An 18,902-nucleotide genomic window follows, 5' to 3' on the forward strand; every position below is an offset into this window, starting at 1 on the left:
GAGGATGCTGTGTGGGCGGGGCTATCACGTGACCCCTCCCACTTTTCTTTGACGGACACCGAGGTGGCACTGAGGACGCCGGTGTGGGTTTAGCTGTGCAGCACTTGCCTGTAGCCTCCATCTTGGGACTTTCTATTGCCTCTTTGTGGAATGTTCGACATCCCCCCCCGCCCTCCTTCCTACCTTCTGAGGCACCTCATCCTGGTGGAGTTGTGCAGAAGTGCATGATGGGAAGTGAAGTCTACTCTGGACCAATGCCAGCAGGAATGAGATGTTTTAGTTTCCAGAATACAAGATGGACAACCCTCCCCCCTTTAAAGCTCAGTGAGGATGGTGGAATGGGTCTGAGCCCAAACGCCGCTTCCGGGGTTCTCCCAGCTTTCATAAATGTTACGTTTAAAAAAAAATAAAAAAAAATAGGACCACGTCGTCACATCGAGCTAAAAAAGGTGCGAGGCGAAACCCAAGAACGGCGTCTGGGCTGAGCTGCTTTCTGCTCTGTGGTTGGAAGGCCGGCGGGGGTGAGTACCGACCGTCTTGGATCATTTTACTACTTTCTCTCTTTTTAGCCAGACAAAAAAGGTGAATGTGGTGCTTTAGAAAACCCCAACACACACATATACACACACACACACACACAAAACCCCCCACTCCTCTCACACAGCGTCACGTGACCGTCGTCCACACGCCAACACACACACTCCAGTAATCAACCCAAAAACACACATACACACACGTCATCTTTGTAGGTTTTTTGCCCCTCTTGTGTACATGGTCTCAAACTTTGCAATATTTGTGTGTACAGCAGTATTTTAATAAAGAATACCAAAACTTATACATTCTTACTTTCATCAATGATATCAAAGTTAGTACATGAATGTAAAACAAACACATTGAACAATAATAATCAAAGATTACAGCATCTATACGTTACAGTAGGTCACCCTGTCAATCATACACAATTATGCTTTCAATAGCTAAACAAAATTACTACTAAATAAAAAGAAAGGTGGAAGTCTTTAATTCAATTATTTTGCTATATATTACCGTAAATTCAAGCCACTACTTTTTTTCCACTACGCTTTGAACCCTGCGGCTTTTAAGACGGTGGGGCTAAATGATGGATTTTTCTTTGCTGACGGCCATAATAATAAAATAACCATAAAAATGTTCTCTTTTGCTAATGTTGTAGGAAATAAGTGCACCTTTTTACCAAGGTAAACACCTAAGATGTCATATCCTAAAGCTTTTTTTCCAACATAGTTATTTGGAAACTGTACTTAGTTTACCCTACAATTTGTAAACAATGTTTATTAGTTGTTTTTTTTGTTTTTTTAAACATTGTAATACTTATTGAATGCTCTGAAAATTATACTTATATTACTCTTATTTATGTAAATATTAATAGTGTCCGATACCTTTTCGCTTCCAGTATGATACTGATATTGATTCAATAGATCATCAGCAAGAATCATACATACTTTTATTATTTTCACGTGTGGAAAGTTGGAAAATGTTTGGTCAAGTGACATTAGTCTGAGAATATTGGTACTTCTGAAAAGCATTAATCTTATTCGTTAACCGTCTAGAATGGACTTATATGCGGTCTTTAAGTTAAAGTGGAGTGGTATTGTTTTTGGTGACCCCTCGTGGCCACAGTAATTCAAGTTGAATGATGTGGACACGTTTGTTACTGGATACTTTCTAAGAGACATAGCAACTATAATTATTTGATACTTGTTTATGTTGACATATGTGCTGTTTTACACTGCAATATTGTGTGCTTAGCTGTTAGGTTACTAGCAGCTACACATCGCCTAGCTTGTTGACCTTTTTGTAAATGACTTGACTAGAACTATTGGAGGACATTTCGCTGTCAAGTTTGCACAAGTCAACACAGCAGCAACGTATATCGCACATTCTACATGCTGACTGACATCAGATTTATTTTGTCCTGATATCGGATCAGGACGCTTCTACTAAATCCTGGCAGAAATATAGAAAAAATGCTTACTCTTTTTCTTACGTTGCGGGAAAAAAGTGCTTTTTATGTGTACTTTTTAACAAAATTATGTGACATTAGTTCCTTTACACACACACACACACACACACACACACACACACACACAGAGTGCCTTAAGTATTTCCAGCATATATTGTGTTTTAATGAAAAGAGTTGTTCCCTCACACGTGGTGACATGCGGTACCAATACGACAATTAAATCCCAGAAAGTGAGTAAGCTTATTGATGACAATGGCGAGGAAGACGTTAGAGTGAAGGGTAGAGGAAAGCGGCGTTGTAGTCGGGGGGCGGGGAGCTCCCATCATCGGAACTCCAGTCGTGTGGAAAGATGGCCGTCTGGTTGCCGTGGAGACATGGTCTGCACAGGAAGTGTTTCACTGAAGGTGAGGAAAATGTTGACATTCATCTTTTTTTATTACCTGCTGAGTTTGTTGTTGTTGTCGTCCCACGACAGACGTTTGAGCTCCTCTGATGGAAGGACCATGCCGCTGTCGCTCTGCTCCTCCTGAACATTCACAGGTCAATAAATACACTTGTGTGTGCCACTTGACATTTGTGTCTTTAATTGTGTTGTTTTTACCTCAGATTGGTGAGTGTCGTCCTGGCAGGGCACCTGGAAGGTGTGCAGCGTGGCCACAGCCCGCATGTAACTACACAAGGTACACATTTGTCATGTTTTAATATTTGCTCATTTTGAAAATACTCCTGTCAATGTTTAACACAGTGCTACAAAAATACAAAATTCAACAAAAATAAATCAATCAAAACACTATTACGGTAATATTTTATAATAAATACAGATTCTCCTCCCTAGTTTTTAACACCGAGAGATAAGATGTAGTAAAAAACACGCCCTGAAAATGTAGGTAGTAAAAGTACTACACGTACTGCGTTACACATCAAACGCTACCAAAATGTATTTCGATACTTTTCTAAATAAAGGGCACCACGAAAAAATGTCATTATTGGCTTTATTTTAACAAAAAATCTTAGGGTACATTAAAAATATGTTTCTTATTGCAAGTTTGTCCTTAAATAAAATAGTGAACATACAAGACAACTTGTCTTTTAGTAGTAAGTAAACAAACAAAGACTCCTAATTAGTCTGTTGACATATGCAGTAACATATTGTCATTTATCTACCTATTATTAAGGACAAACTGGATTATTAATCTACTTGTTCATTTACTGTTAATATCTGCTTACTTTCTATTTCCACATGTTCTATCTACACTTCTGTTAAAATGTAATAATCACTTATTCTTCTGTTGTTTGGATGCTTTACTTTAGTTTTGGATGATACCACAAATTTGGGTATGGATCCGATGCCAAATAGTTACAGGATCATACATTGGTCATATTCAAAGTCCTCATGTGTCCAGGGACATAAATTTAAATTCATATTATTTTAAAAAAAAAAAAAGGAAAAAATATTTTGTGATGATAAAAAATATCGCTATAATCATAGTATCGACTAGTACTTGGTATCATTACAGTGGATGTTAGGTGTAGATCCACCCATGGCGTTTGTTTACATTGTGATGCTGGTGAGCTGCGGTGTGTAGTGAAGCATTTTAGAGGCGGTATAGTACCGACTATGATTCATTAGTACAATATTAGTACCGGTATGCCATACAAACCTACATCAGACACACAATTAACTATTAAAAAAGTGAATTGTCACAGTTGTCAAATAATATAATTCCACAAATTCCGGACTGTAGGCCGCTACTTTTTTTCTACGCTTTGAACCCTGCAGCTTATTTATTTTAATTTGTTTCAATATTAAAAAAAACAAAAAAACAGTCACCATAACAGTAAAATAAATCTTAAGTTAAAAGGAGCAGAAAGAAGTAAAAACTTATAATATCTAGCTGGGCCTGGGCTGATTACAAATTTTACTCGACAAAATATTGACCTACAAATGATGAATTTTGAGACCAAATGAACCACTGAATGATAATAATGGAAGTATACCCTTTCAAATGCAATAAACTTGTAACCACACAATACTTCTACTAGTAGAAGATTTGTTACTTGAAAAAAAATGTGTAGAATATTTTTTATGGCAACAAATGAAGGCTCATACTCGTCCATCCAGCCATCCATTTTCTACCGCTTTTCCCTTTCAGGGTCGCGGGGGGTGCAGGAGCCTATCTCAGCTGTATCTTTTTTTAAAGCAACAAATTAATATAATATATTCTTTTTTTTTTTTCTTTTTTTTTTTAAAGTAACCATTTGAAATTTACACTAGTATATGTTTTAAAGTAACAAATTAATACTCATACTAGTTTAATGTGTATAATTTTTTTTTTAAGTAACCACTTTATACTTACTAAATGTATATATATATTTTTTAAGTAACCAATACTAATATGATTATATTAATACTTAAATGATCTTCTTTAAATGTTTAAAAGTAACCAATCATTCCTTATACTAGTATCCTTTTTTAAAGTAACAATTTAATATGTATACTAGTTTAATGCTTAATCTTGTATTATTTAAAGTAACCAATACTTATACTACCGTATTTTTCGGACTACAAGTTGCAGTTTTTTTCATAGTTTGGCCGGGGGTGCGACTTGTACTCAGGAGCGACTTATGTGTGAAATTATTAACACATTAGCGTAAAATATCAAATAATATTATTTATCTCATTCACGAAAGAGACTAGACGTATAAGATTTCATGGGATTTAGCGATTAGGAGTGACAGATTGTTTGGTAAACGTATAGCATGTTCTATATGTTATAGTTATTTGAATGACTCTTACCATAATATGTTACGTTAACATACCAGTTGGTTATTTATGCCTTATATAACATACCGTATTTTCCGCACTATAAGGCGCACCTAAAAACCACAATTTTTCTCAAAAGCTGACAGTGCGCCTTATAACCCGGTGCGCTTTATTACGATTCATTTTCATAAAGTTTCGGTCTCGCAACTTCGGTAAACAGCCGCCATCTTTTTTCCCGGTAGAACAGGAAGCGCTTCTTCTTCTACGCAAGCAACCGCCAAGGAAAGCACCCGCCCCCATAGAACAGGAAGCGCTTCACCCGCCCCCGGAAGAAGAAGAAAAAACGCGCGGATATCACCGTACGTTTCATTTCCTGTTTACATCTGTAAAGACCACAAAATGGCTCCTACTACGCGACAAGGATCCGGTTCATAAAAAGACGCAATCTCTCCATCCGCACACGGATTACTACCGTATTTCACAGCAACTGATATTCCTGTGAACTGCACTGTGGAACGGGAGCACGTACGGTGAATATTCGCACCACAGGGAATGAGAAGTCATCCTTCACTGTGGTTCTAGCTTGCCATGCTAACTTCCACCCATGGTGATATTCAAAAGGAAGACCTTGCCAAAAGAGACCTTTCCAGCCGGCGTCATCATAAAAGCTAACTCGAAGGGATGGATGGATGAAGAAAAGATGAGCGAGTGGTTAAGGGAAGTTTACGCGAAGAGGCCGGGTGGCTTTTTTCACACAGCTCCGAAGGCGAACACACCTTCACTAAGACGGGCAGATAGCGCCGGTCGACATACGCCAACATCTGCCAGTGGATCGTAAATGCCTGGGCAGATAGTTTCGGTCACAACTGTGGTCCGAGCTTTCCGGAAGGCAGGATTCACAGAACTGCTGCACAACAACAGCGACACTGAATCCGATGACTTCGACGAGGCGGAGCCGGGCCATTTTTGGATCCCACGCTTGCGCAACTTTTCAATTCGGACACCGAAGACGAAGAATTCGAAGGATTTACGAATGAAGAATAACTTCAGAAGGTGAGCGCTATGTTTATTTTGTGTGTTGTGACATTAACGTTCGAGCAACATTATGTTGCTATTTATTGCTCTACACCATTTTGAATTTGACTATGTTTGTGATTGCACATTTGCGTACATTTTGGGACAGAGTTGTTAGAACGCTGGTTTTCAATATATTATTAAAGTTTGACTGAACTATCTGACTGTTTTTTTGACATTCACTTTAGCGCAGCGTTTTTTTGACATTCACTTTAGCGCAGCGTAGGTGCGGCTTATAGTCCGGGGCGGCTTATTGGTGGACAAAATTATGAAATATGTAATTCATAGAAGGTGCGGCTAATAATCCGGTGCGCCTTATAGTGCGGAAAATACGGTACACTTATTCAGCCTGTTGTTCACTATTCTTTATTTATTTTAAATTGCCTTTAAATGTCTATTCTTGGTGTTGGATTTTATCAAATACATTTCCCCCAAAAATGCGACTTATACTCCAGTGCGACTTATATATGTTTTTTTCCTTCTTTATTATGCATTTTCGGCAGGTGCGACTTATACTCCAGAGCGACTTATACTCCGAAAAATACGGTAATACATATTCTAGGTTTTTTTTTTTTTTAAAGTAACCATTTGAAACCTACACTAGTATATATTTTAAAGTAACAAATTAATACTCATACTAGTTTAATGTGTATTCAATTAATTTTTTTTAAGTAACCACTTTATACTTATACTAAATGTATATATATATATATTTTAAGTAACTAGTACTTAAATTATCTTTTTTAAATGTTTAAAAGTAACCAATCATTCCTTATACTAGTATCCTTTTTTAAAGTAACAATTTAACATTTATACGAGTTTAATGCTTAATCTTGTATTATTTAAAGTAACCAATACTTATACTAGTTAATGTTTTATGACAACAAATTAATACTTAGTATCTTTTCCTTAAAGCAACAAATTAATACTTGTACTAGTTTAATACTTTTTTCTAGTATTTTTTTTAAGTAACTAATACTTATACTATCTGAAGTAATTACACTGGTACATTTGTTTAAAGTAACTGAAGTATTATTCCAAGTAACTGGATGAATAAATAGTCTATCATTCTTACCTCAAGTTGGTGACCGCAAGAGTTTTTTGCGTGCACATTCCGTGTTCTACAGGTAATCCCAGAGGAATGTAGTCCTTGCCCTCCTACCAAAGTGTATATTAGTAGTTATATTGAGTGTTTTGGTATTCACATCTTAATATTTGATACATTTTCCAGACAAAGACTGGACGAGTCCCTCCAAGCTGACCTGCTGCACCATGGACTGGAGCATGTCGCCCAAGGTCTGCACCAGCTGGCAGAAGGAGGGTCGCTCGCTGACCTCGGTATCCCAGCACGCCAGCATTGTGCTGTAACTATATACACACACACATTCTTGTATTTGTTACGTTTTTGAGACCTCCGAAAAATGCCTACCTCTTTAGAACCACCCTTTCTAGATGTATAAAGATGTGTATTTACAACATTAATAATATATACATACTATGCAAATATAAAAAGCTTGTTGTAAAAAAATGATAACAGTCGCAAGTTTACAAGAAAATCTTAAAATTTGGGCAATTTTATGAAGAGTCGTAAATTTCCTCGACAAAAGTCACAATTTTATAAGAAAACTTAAACATTTTGGCAATATTATAATAATAATAATCAGAATTTTACTCTGCAAAATTACGACAAGTCATCATTTTACTCAAATTTTTTTACTATTTTACAAGAACAACAAAAACATTGGCAATATTATGACAAGTGTCACCATTTTCCATTAAAAAGTAATAATTTTACATTAAAAAAAAGTAATTTTACGAAAAAATATTGCGATATTACAGAAACAGAAAGAATATGAGAAACTGTTCCCAATTTTATAAGAAAAAAAGTTGACACATTGTGAGAAAAATATTTTTTGTTTTTGTTTTTAATCTTCATTATTTACATCAAGTTATAACAATATACCTCTATATACATATTTATTTAATTTGTTTTATTAATTTTGGCCAAAGGGGGCGCATTTCAAATTTCTTACACACACTTGTTATTTCATATGTTGACCAGAGGGGGCGCACTTTTAAAAACGACACACAGTCAATTTGAAAAATCCCTCCTTTTTGGGACCACCCTAATGTTGATAAATTTCACCAGCAGGGGTGCAAATGAGACTTTCTCTATTAGATGCAATGTTATTGACCATGATTTATGTCATAACTTGTTTACACCTCCTCATATGGAAGCTACTTTTCCTTGTTGATGTCTCAAGAAGCGTAGAAATACAACACACACACACACAAGGTCAACATTTATCGCATTTCATCTTTCTCACATGTCAGCTGTGCTGTACTGCGGCGCTCTCATCCTGGTTCCTGCCTTCAGTCTGTGGCAGAAGTCCTCGTCGATGTGGAGACCGGGGTACGGTGACGCTCCTAATGGACACCCGTGGCGTTACATGCACCAACCGCACAGGACTCCCCGGGGAGTGAGAGCTCTTACCCAGAGAGAAGATCTCCCAGAGGAGAACGCCAAAGGACCACACGTCACTTTGTGTGGTGAACACCTTGTCAAAGATGGACTCTGGAGACATCCACTTCAGAGGCAGGCGGGCCTGTCAGCCAATCAGAGCACAGTGACAAGGTGATCTTTTTTATATACCGTATTTTTCAGAGTATAAGTCGCACCGGCCGAAAATGCAGAAGGAAAGAAGGAAAAAAACATATATAAGTCGCATTTTTGGGGGAAATGTATTTGATTATACCCAACACCAGGAATAGACATTTGAAAGGCAATTTAAAATAAATAAAGAATAGTGAACAACAGGCTGAATAAGTGTACGTTATATGAGGCATAAATAACCAACTAAGAACATGCCTGGTATGTTAACGTAACATATTATGGTAAGAGTCATTCAAATAACTATAACATATAGAACATGTTATACGTTTACCAAACAATCTGTCACTCCTAATCGCTAAATCCCATGAAATCTTATACGTCTAGTCTCTTACGTGAATGAGATAAATAATATTATTTGATATTTTACGATAATGTGTTAATAATTTCACACATAAGTCGCTCCTGAGTATAGTCGCACCCCCGGCCAAACTATGAAAAAAACTGACTTATAGTCCGAAAAATACGGTACATATATTCTTTTAGGTGTTTTTCACATGACAGTATTAGCCTTGCGATCATAATAGATATAGAGATGATGCATTTTGTCCTGCAAATTCTTGCTGATATTGTCCGCATTATTCCGAGACCAAATGAAGCACTCTTGTAATCATAATATATCATAATCCAGCAATAAAGGTCAGTAACGTTTAACTTTGTTAACAAGTACAAATAATATGCAGTCAAGCTCTGTTGGCAAAAATTGCACTTTCATAAATATTAAACCTCTTGAAGTGCAGTTTTTTTCCCCCAGTCGGGCAATTTTGTTTTGATGTCTTTCTTGTGGCTGTCACTTTCCAACAAATGCAGCATAGGTGTTGACATTTTTGTCACCTTGCAGTGTTTGAGGCGCTGTTGCTGCTCCCAGTGTTGCCAGGTGTAAAATGACAACCTGTTGTACCAGAAGTTCAGAATTGAGAATTATTCAATCAGGACCATTTGCTACAGTAAAACATGACCAGAAATGGTATATAGTGTTGCTAAAGCTGCAGTTTTACCTTTTGAAATATATATATATTCTATATATTTTACAATTGATCACACAATGGATACATATTGAAAATGTACAGATCATTTGAAGCACGTCAAACGCAAATTAGCATCTTTAGACAAAGTGTTAGTAAAATTAAGAGAGACATTACAATAGGATACAAAATATTTTAAATACATTTAAAAAAAAAAATATATATATATATATGTATTGAAAAAAAAATCAGAAACAATTTATATTTCTCCAAAAATATAATAATTTAAGGGCTCTTTTACTTTTAGCCATTTTCCAACATTTATCTAATTAATAATTTGAACCAATGTGGGTTTTCCTTCCAGGAATCGACTTTTATGTATAAAAAAAGAAAAGAAACAAGAAGCGGAAGAAAAAAAACGATAAACATCCGACCACTGTACATCAATGGGGACTATGTGGAAAGAGTCTCTAACTTCAGGTTCCTGGGGATCCAGATCGAGGAAGAACTGTTGTGGAGTATGAACACCTCAGAAACCACATCAACAAGGCACAGCAGCGACTCAAAAAGAACCAGCTGTCACAAAAACTGCTTGTGTCCTTCTATCGCTGCTCAATAGAGTGTGCATGTGTGTATGGTATGCCAGCTGCACGGCGGCAGAGAGAAATGCACTTCAGAGGGCCATAAAGATCACTGGCTGCTCTCTCCCCTCCCTAGATGAACTGTACAGTGCCAGGTGCCTCAAAAGGCCCAAAACATCATAAGGGACCCATCTCACACTGGACATAAACTTTTTTTTTTGAACTGCTATCATACAGAGTCATTATTCTACGGCTGGTCATCCCGCCTTCCCCCGCAGAGACAAAGATTGTAATGACTGACAAGAGCATTCATTCTGCTTTTGAACAAATGCTCAGGTGCTGGGAGAGACGTACAGAGTAAACCCTCTTGAAAAGCGAGAGGCGAAGAAGACAAACACACTAACGGGGACATTTATGGAAAAGAAGAAGAGCTGCGAGCTGTGGAAATATTGAAGTTTAAATAGGAATCCTACTTCATGAACATAAATGACCGCTGTCAGGCCCACAACCTGTCGCAAACAGACTGGACAAGTTGGTAGAGAAGGCCAGTAACGTGGTGGGAGTGGAGCTGGACTCTCTGGCGGTGGTGTCAGAGAGAAGAAGTCTCGCAAACCTCCTAGCCATTATGGACAACATCTCCCACCCACTACACTCGGACCTTGCAGAGAGAATGAGCACGTCCAGTGGAAGGCTCAGACTCCCAAAATGCAACACGGAATGACACAGGAGGTCCTTCATACCGACAGCCATCAGACTGTATAATGCATATGTTCCTTGACTGCACTTATATGTAGAATATATTTATATTATATTATTGATTATTATTATTGTCTATTGTGAGCGAACTGTGGTGCTGAATTTCCCCCAGGGATCAATAAAGTACTTTCTATTCTATTCTAACCAATGAGATGCGCTAAACGAGGTATTACGGCAAATGTACTCACATCTCCTTTGCGGACGTAGTCCGGGTCTTTGTAGATGTCTCTGGCCAGTCCAAAGTCACAGATCTTCACCACGTGATTGTCTGACAGGAGGACATTGCGTGCCGCCAGGTCTCTGTGTATACACTGCAGGCCACGCCAGAAAATAAACGTCACACGATCGCAAACATCTCTTTAAGTCCTCACTGTGTCCTTCAGTTGCCAAAACTAATTACTGTATTTTTCGGGCTATAAGCCACTACTTTTTTCCCCACGCTTTGAACCCTGCTGCTTATGAGACGGTGCGGCTAATTTATGGATTTTATTTTCGCTAAAGGCCACAATGTTTTGTATTCAACAAATATTTAACTGACAGAGGCACCAAAAAAGGTGTGTTATTGTTTGTGCTATGGCGCCATCTTTTGGACGAGTTCGCTAACTGCAACTACAGCGAGTTGAAAATGTACTTTGTTTCGTGCCTTGAACCGGAACTATATACCATTTCGTTTACTGTTCGTCCATAGCATTTCTGCTCGAAAGGATTCTTCATCACTCTAAGCAACGTTTGTAAGTTTTACAACTAAAACAATTCATACTTAAGTCTGTAGGAGTGTTTTCATGCATACCTGTACGTGCAATCTTAATGTAATCCAGCTAGCGTCGTTAGCATTAGCAAATATGCTAACAAGATAACACGTGTCTGTTGGTATTATTAACTTACAATCACCTTCTTTTTCTATTGTTTCAGTTTCAGAAATTTACCACGATGTCACCGTTTAGCTGATTGGAGAGCTAACTTCACAGCTAGCTGGTCCACGAAGATGACTTCTGTTTTGTTTTATCAACCGTTTTACTGCCGTGTTACAGACATCGTTTGGAAAACAATTAAGATATGTAAATACCGTATTTTTCGGAGTATAAGTCGCACCGGCCGAAAATGCATAATAAAGAAGGAAAAAAACATAAGTCGCATTTTTTGGAGACATTTATTTGATAAAACCCAACACCAAGAATAGACATTTGAAAGGCAATTTAAAATAAATGAATAGTGAACAACAGGCTGAATAAGTGTACGTTATATGAGGCATAAATAACCAACTGGTATGTTAACGTAACATATTATGGTAAGAGTCATTCAAATAACTATAACATATAGAACATGCTATACGTTTACCAAACAATCTGTCACTCCTAATCGCTAAATCCCATGAAATCTTATACGTCTAGTCTCTTACGTCCATCCATCCATTTTCTACCGCTTATTCCCTTTGGGGTCGCGGGGGGCGCTGGAGCCTATCTCAGCTACAATCGGGCGGAAGGCGGGGTACACCCTGGACAAGTCGTTATTTGATATTTTACGCTAATGTGTTAATAATTTCACACATAAGTCTCTCCTGAGGCCAAACTATGAAAAAAACTGCGACTTATAGGCCGAAAAATACGGTAAACATTTATTACATTTTCAATACCAGTGTGTGTGAAATATGTATTTATTCTAAAATTTGTGTCTATTTTGCGAAGTTAAGCGTGGCCGTCGGTAACCTCCTGATGAGTTTATACAAACAAGTCACTAGTCACATGAAAAGCATGCACTCTAAAATACTAAATTTTATTATACTTGATTTTTGTTAGAGATGTCCGATAATATCGGCCGATAAATGCGTTAAAATGTAATATCGGAAATTTTCGGTATCGTTTTTTTTATTATCGGTAACGTTTTTGTTGTTGTTTTTTTTATTATTAAATCAACATAAAAAACACAAGATACACTTACAATTAGTGCACCAACCCAAAAAACTCCCCCCCCCCCATTCACACAAAAGGGTTGTTTCTTTCTGTTATTAATATTCTGGTTCCTACATTATATATCAATATATATCAATACAGTCTGCAAGGGATACAGTCCGTAAGCACACATGATTGTGCGTGCTGCTGGTCCACTAATAGTACTAACCTTTAACAGTTAATTTTACTCATTTTCATTAATTACTAGTTTCTATGTCACTGTTTTTATATTGTTTTACTTTCTTTTTTATTCAAGAAAATGGTTTTAATTTATTTATCTTGTTTTATTTTATTAATTAAAAAAAAGTACCTTATCTTCACCATACCTGGTTGTCCAAATTAGGCATAATAATGTGTTAATTCCACGACTATATATATTGGTATCGGTTGATATCGGTATCGGCAATTAGAGATTTGGACAATATCGGCAAAAAGCCATTATCGGACATCCCTAATTTTTATTCCTTAAGTGTCGTCTTTTTACAAACGACCAGACACTATATGTTCATTAGAGCATGTGGTCACAGAGCGTGTTCCACTTTCTCACGCACTCCAAATCATTATTACATTTGTTGTGAATGATGACTTTTCAATTATTGCCATATTTCAGTTAAACGCTACAGTTTTTGCGCGTGAAGTAAAGAAAGTATAATAATCCTAATCTATATTTTCACATATTTTGTACTACCTTGCGAGAGGCCAGGAACTGCATTCCTCTTGCCACCTGGAAGCTGAAGGAGATGAGGTCCTCCAGAAACAAAGGAGGAGCGTTGGAGGGCCAAATGTCATCTAAATTAAAAAAATACATAAATATTCACATTAATATTGTAATTACACTGAAAGGACTTTTTTTTTTTTACATAGAAATTATCATGTGACGAGTGTTGTGTCTTACCGTCTTTAAAGTCTAATCTTATCCTTGCAGTCTTTTCTCCATTTCTTTGCATGCCCTGAGAGGAAAACAAACATATTTAAATAGGTTTCTTCTACAGAATACAGTGAACATACATTATATTATATTATCATACATTCAAGACAAAGAGAAGCTGATTGCACTCATGGAAGGGATTTGATTTCATGTTTTTGAAAACATTCATTATACATCATGACTTTCTACAGCCTGACTTGATCTTAAATGCTACATCACAAGTGTTCTTTTAAAAAGTAATTATAGTTACGTGTTAGTAATTAAATTTTGAACGTAATTACTCTTTCATACATGTATTTAACTAGGGAAAATAATTAATGCATTACCGTATTTTTTAAATCCTTTCATTTTGGTCACAAATGGAAAGTGCGCCTTATAACCCGGTGCACCTAATGTACGTATTCATTCTGCTTGTGCGAAGCAAATTTTCTCTGGTACATGGTGTAATGATATGTGTAACCAGTAGATGGCAGTCACACATAAGAGATACATGTGCACTGCAGGTTGACGCTTGTTCAATAAATGACGCAAGCAGGCAAAACGAAAACTTTGATGTGTCTTTGAGAATATAGAGCATCAAAAAATGTTTTAGTACAACTTTGGCAAGCTAGGAAGCCGCACCGCTTAATGGAACGCAGAGCATTACGGCTACCATAGTCAGACGTACTGTGCTTCAACATACGGTATTATTATGGTATGTATAAAGATCCCAAAATGGCACCTATTACACTGCAAAAACTGAAATCTAAGTAAGATGAAATATCTCAAATTAGAGCAATATTTGCTTATTTTCTGTCTGATAAGATAATTCTTCTCATTAAGCAGATTTTATGTTAGTGTTTTACTTGTTTTAAGGGTGTTGGTCCTAAATGATCTCAGTAAGATATTATAGCTTGCTGCTGAGATTTTATGACCTATGTTGAGTAAAACATGCTTGAAACTAGAATATCAACTCTTGCAAAGCTGTGTCATCAACACTCACAAGTATAAAACTACTTTTTTAAAGTAATCATTTCTTACTTCAAGCATGAAAAAAAAAATCATGACTTTGACACAATTGTGTCTCATAATTAAAACAGACTGTTTTATTTTCAATGAAACCATACAAAATACGTACCCATAAAGTAGTACAGTTGTTATTAGTGAGAATATACTTATTTTAAGGTATTTTTGGGTTCATTGAGGTTAGCTAATTTTACTTGTTTTGGAAAGTCTTGACAAGCCGAATTTTCTTGTTTTATTGGCAGATAATTTTGCTTAGTTCAAATAAAATACCCCTCATTTTTGTCTTCTTTTTTCTTGTTTTTGAACACTGACTTTTTGCAGTGTAGAAGACAATTTTTTTTCCTAAATTTATGCAAAGCAAGCTTTTCTTACTTATTGGTACCTGCTGATGTGTATTTGGAATCTGACTAAGTCCTGAAAATTTGCGTGCATCTGCCATACATCCTCTTGTTGTGGGGCATTCATCCTCTACTGTTGCCGTTTCTAATACAAAGTAGCGTAGCCTTCTAACTTACATCTCTCAGTAGACTCGCTATGGAAGCGTTAAAAACTACCGATAACGGGGAGAAGACGCTGTCGAAGTGGAGGGAAGTAAAAAGACCTGCCCACTAAACGGCACATCGTGAAGAGACGGTCAGAAAGGGGCTCGAAGATCGTCTGTAAAACGTAATCTATGCAACATTTTGACCAAAGAACCAGCATTACATGTTATGTAGACCACAAGGAAGTCTTTTAAACGTAGGGGGGAAAAAAAATCACAATTACTTTAATGCGCCTTATTGTACAAACAATTTGGTACTTTAAAAAAAAACATCTTCAAATATCTGGCATATGCAGTTGAGAGATGTTCCATGAGAGCAGAGTGTGTCTTTAAAAGGCGGTGCCTGTTGCCAAGTGACGTGTCAGCAGTATTTTTCGTTTAACAGTGACAGTTTTCGGGTAGTGAGGGCAGCTTTGTTGACTGGATTGTCTAAGCACTCGTTAAAAAAAAAAAGATTGAATGTGCTTCCATGGCTGTGGTCTACTTACTTGTCCACACATGGGCTTTTGTACAACTGCAAGCTTGTCACTTCAATCATTGATTTGTTGTTCACTGTTCCCTCGTAGTAGTAAGTATGTGTGTACTTACACATTGTTTGCTGTGTGATGTTGCCTCTGCCAATATGATTTCACGTTCATTTCAGTGGTGCTGCTTGTTGCTTTCACTCCTAAAAAGTTACTTGCTGTGCTTCTGACGCTGTCTTGTTGACCAATGGTTGTGGTTGTCAATCACATAAAAAGTAGCGTGTCAAGTTACGATAACGGTCTTCTAACCTACATAAGTAAAAGTATGTAACACAGTTAGGGATGTCCGATAATGGCTTTTTGCCGATATCCGATATTGTCCAACTCTTAATTACCGATATCAACCGATACCGATATATACAATCGTGGAATTAACACATTACTGTGCCTATTTTGGACAACCAGGTATGGTGAAGATAAGGTCCTTTTTAAAAATAATAATAAAATAAAATATGATAAATAAATTAAAAACATTTTCTTGAATAAAAAAGAAAGTAAAACAATATAAAAACAGTTACATAGAAACTAGTAATTAATGAAAATGAGTAAAATTAACTGTTAAAGGTTAGTACTATTAGTGGACCAGCAGCACGCACAATCATGTGTGCTTACGGACTGTATCCCTTGCAGACTGTATTGATATATATTGATATATAATGTAGGAACCAGAATATTAATAACAGAAAGAAACAACCCTTTTGTGTGAATGAGTGTAAATGGGGGAGGGAGGTTTTTTGGTTTGGTGCACTAATTGTAAGTGTATCTAGTGTTTTTTATCTTGATTTAATAAAAATAAATAAATAAACAATACAGATAATTTCCGATATTACACTTTAAAGCATTTATCGGTCGATAATATCGGCAGACCGATATTATCGGACAGTTTTTCCAAACACTGTACTTCACGAGGATAAAAGAAATGAGGTGAGCTAGCAGGTGCTTGTCACTGCCATCTTTCTACAACGCAGCACAATAATATTACGAAACTCAAAAACCAAACCGAAAAATGACTTTCATAAAGTGCTTAAAAACAGTGAATGACTTCTTAATTTGTATTGTTGTATTAACACGGAGTGGAGCAGCACAAGTTAAAACCATGTCCTCCGAGTTAGGCTCGTTGCGGTTGGCGATGAGAAACGGACATTTTTCGATCTTTAGCAACTTGTGAGAGGACATTTTAGGGAAGTAAACCTGAGACTTTGGGAACCAGATAAGATCTTTAACGTTAAAAAAAAAACAAGATTGCAGAAGTGACTTTTACACTGTGAATTAGTTTATCATTTCTTTGTCATCATTGTTGTGCAAGCGGGCACTTCTTCTAGCATGTTTGCAGAAGCGCACTCTCTCACCCTGTTGTGCACGTACACCTCCCGTTTGCTCTTCAGAAAGCTGGAGAGGTTTCCATAGCGACAGAACTCCACGATGATCATGAGCGGGCCTAAAATACAGAAAGAGTTACACACATACTTGGAATCACGTTGACAAGTCCACTGTTCTGCATAAAGATGGAACAATTTGACATATTTTTTAATGATGAATGTAAAACATGTTTAAGCGTGTTTACTTCCTGTTCAACATGTTCTTCCATCGTTAAGATGGTATTCATGTTAGCATTTTAGCCAGGGAAATTGCTTCTCATCGGTCGGTGACAAGCAGTATGAGTTTATCAAAGTGCAGTTATTAATCACCATTTTACAATCATATAAATGTAAAAAAACGGAGATACGAACTGCGGGGAGTTTTTCTGCGGTTTATCATGAATACAAGTCATGGTTCCCTCCCTAGTTGTACATGCTTTACAGTGGAACATCCATTTTCAAACCTCTCTATTTGCCAACAAATATGTCTCTGTGTACAAACGTTTCATTCATTCCTTCCTGTGCAGCCATTTTGGAGAAGCGGAGCCGCCTGCGTCATATCCTGTTAGTCCATTACTCAGTGGCCACTTTCTTTTCTCGCCAGTCACCAGGTTTTGTCTATTTTGTTACTCAATATGGGTTCAAAACAGCCAAACCACCAGCCTGGAAAGAAGGTGGGAATCGCTGTGGACTTAGACTTAGAGAGAAGAGGGAACCCACACACACTGCCCCTCCTCCCTTCTCCGCCTCGTGTCTCTGCAGTTCTCTGCTCTTGTCGGTTACAAGCCACAAACATTTGCCAACAGCAAGGTAAAAAGGATTTGACTTTTTTTATTATGACTGTAGCAACATGATGGTTAAAACTTTTTGGAACCACAAAATGGTCTTTAGTGTGTGTGTGCGCGTGTATTTACAGTTTAGCTTGCCATCGATGGGTTGATTTGGTCAAGATTGTTGACCAAATCGTTTCCATATGAGTTGGGAAATTGTGTTAGATGTAAATATAAACGGAATACAATGATTTGCAAATCCTTTTCAACCCATATTCAGTTGAATGCACTACAAAGACAAGATATTTGATGTTCAAACTCATAAACTTTATTTATTTTTCGCAAATAATAATTAACTTAGAATTTCATGGCTGCAACACGTGCCAAAGTAGTTGGTAAAGGGCATGTTCACCACTGTGTTACATGGCCTTTCCTTTTAACAACACTCAGTAAACGTTTGGGAACTGAGGAGACACATTTTTTAAGCTTCTCAGGTGGAATTATTTCCCATTCTTGCTTGATGTACAGCTTAAGTTGTTCAACAGTCCGGGGGTCTCCGTTGTGGTATTTTAGGCTTCATAATGCGCCACACATTTTCAATGGGAGACAAGTCTGGACTACAGGCAGGCCAGTCTAGTACCCGCACTCTTTTACTATGAAGCCACGTTGATGTAACACGTGGCTTGGCATTGTCTTGCTGAAATAAGCAGGGGCGTCCATGGTAACGTTGCTTGGATGGCAACATATGTGGCTCCAAAACCTGTATGTACCTTTCAGCATTAATGGCGCCTTCACAGATGTGTAAGTTACCCATGTCTTGGGCACTAATACACCCCCATACCATCACAGATGCTGGCTTTTCAACTTTGCGCCTATAACAATCCGGATGGTTCTTTTCCTCTTTGGTCCGGAGGACACGACGTCCACAGTTTCCAAAAACAATTTGAAATGTGGACTCGTCAGACCACAGAACACTTTTCCACTTTGTATCGGTCCATTTTAGATGAGCTCAGG

General features: G+C 37.2%; 1 protein-coding gene and 1 long non-coding RNA gene across 2 annotated transcripts in view; one reads left to right on the top strand and one right to left on the bottom strand.

Moving 5' to 3' along the window:
• Positions 1–2,269: 2,269 nt before the first annotated feature.
• The window catches only part of flt1 (fms related receptor tyrosine kinase 1), a 109,143-nt gene continuing 92,510 nt past the window's right edge, over positions 2,270–18,902 (bottom strand). Inside the window, exons 21-31 of the mRNA XM_072913525.1 lie at positions 17,110–17,198; positions 13,658–13,712; positions 13,451–13,551; positions 11,002–11,124; positions 8,335–8,446; positions 8,168–8,267; positions 7,103–7,208; positions 6,916–6,998; positions 2,604–2,673; positions 2,443–2,528; positions 2,270–2,381 (exon numbers count right to left, since the gene is read on the bottom strand). Coding sequence (XP_072769626.1) covers positions 2,270–2,381; positions 2,443–2,528; positions 2,604–2,673; positions 6,916–6,998; positions 7,103–7,208; positions 8,168–8,267; positions 8,335–8,446; positions 11,002–11,124; positions 13,451–13,551; positions 13,658–13,712; positions 17,110–17,198 — 1,037 coding nt within the window. The remainder of the gene's footprint in view (positions 2,382–2,442; positions 2,529–2,603; positions 2,674–6,915; positions 6,999–7,102; positions 7,209–8,167; positions 8,268–8,334; positions 8,447–11,001; positions 11,125–13,450; positions 13,552–13,657; positions 13,713–17,109; positions 17,199–18,902) is intronic.
• Positions 2,333–7,368, top strand: LOC133609475 (uncharacterized). The gene is made up of 3 exons (XR_009815716.2): positions 2,333–2,542; positions 2,609–2,682; positions 7,072–7,368. It is a non-coding gene; the product is annotated as an uncharacterized lncRNA (long non-coding RNA).

This window comes from Nerophis lumbriciformis, linkage group LG07 (genome assembly GCF_033978685.3).
Source record: "Nerophis lumbriciformis linkage group LG07, RoL_Nlum_v2.1, whole genome shotgun sequence".
In the NCBI taxonomy this organism is placed as follows: Eukaryota; Metazoa; Chordata; class Actinopteri; order Syngnathiformes; family Syngnathidae; genus Nerophis; species Nerophis lumbriciformis.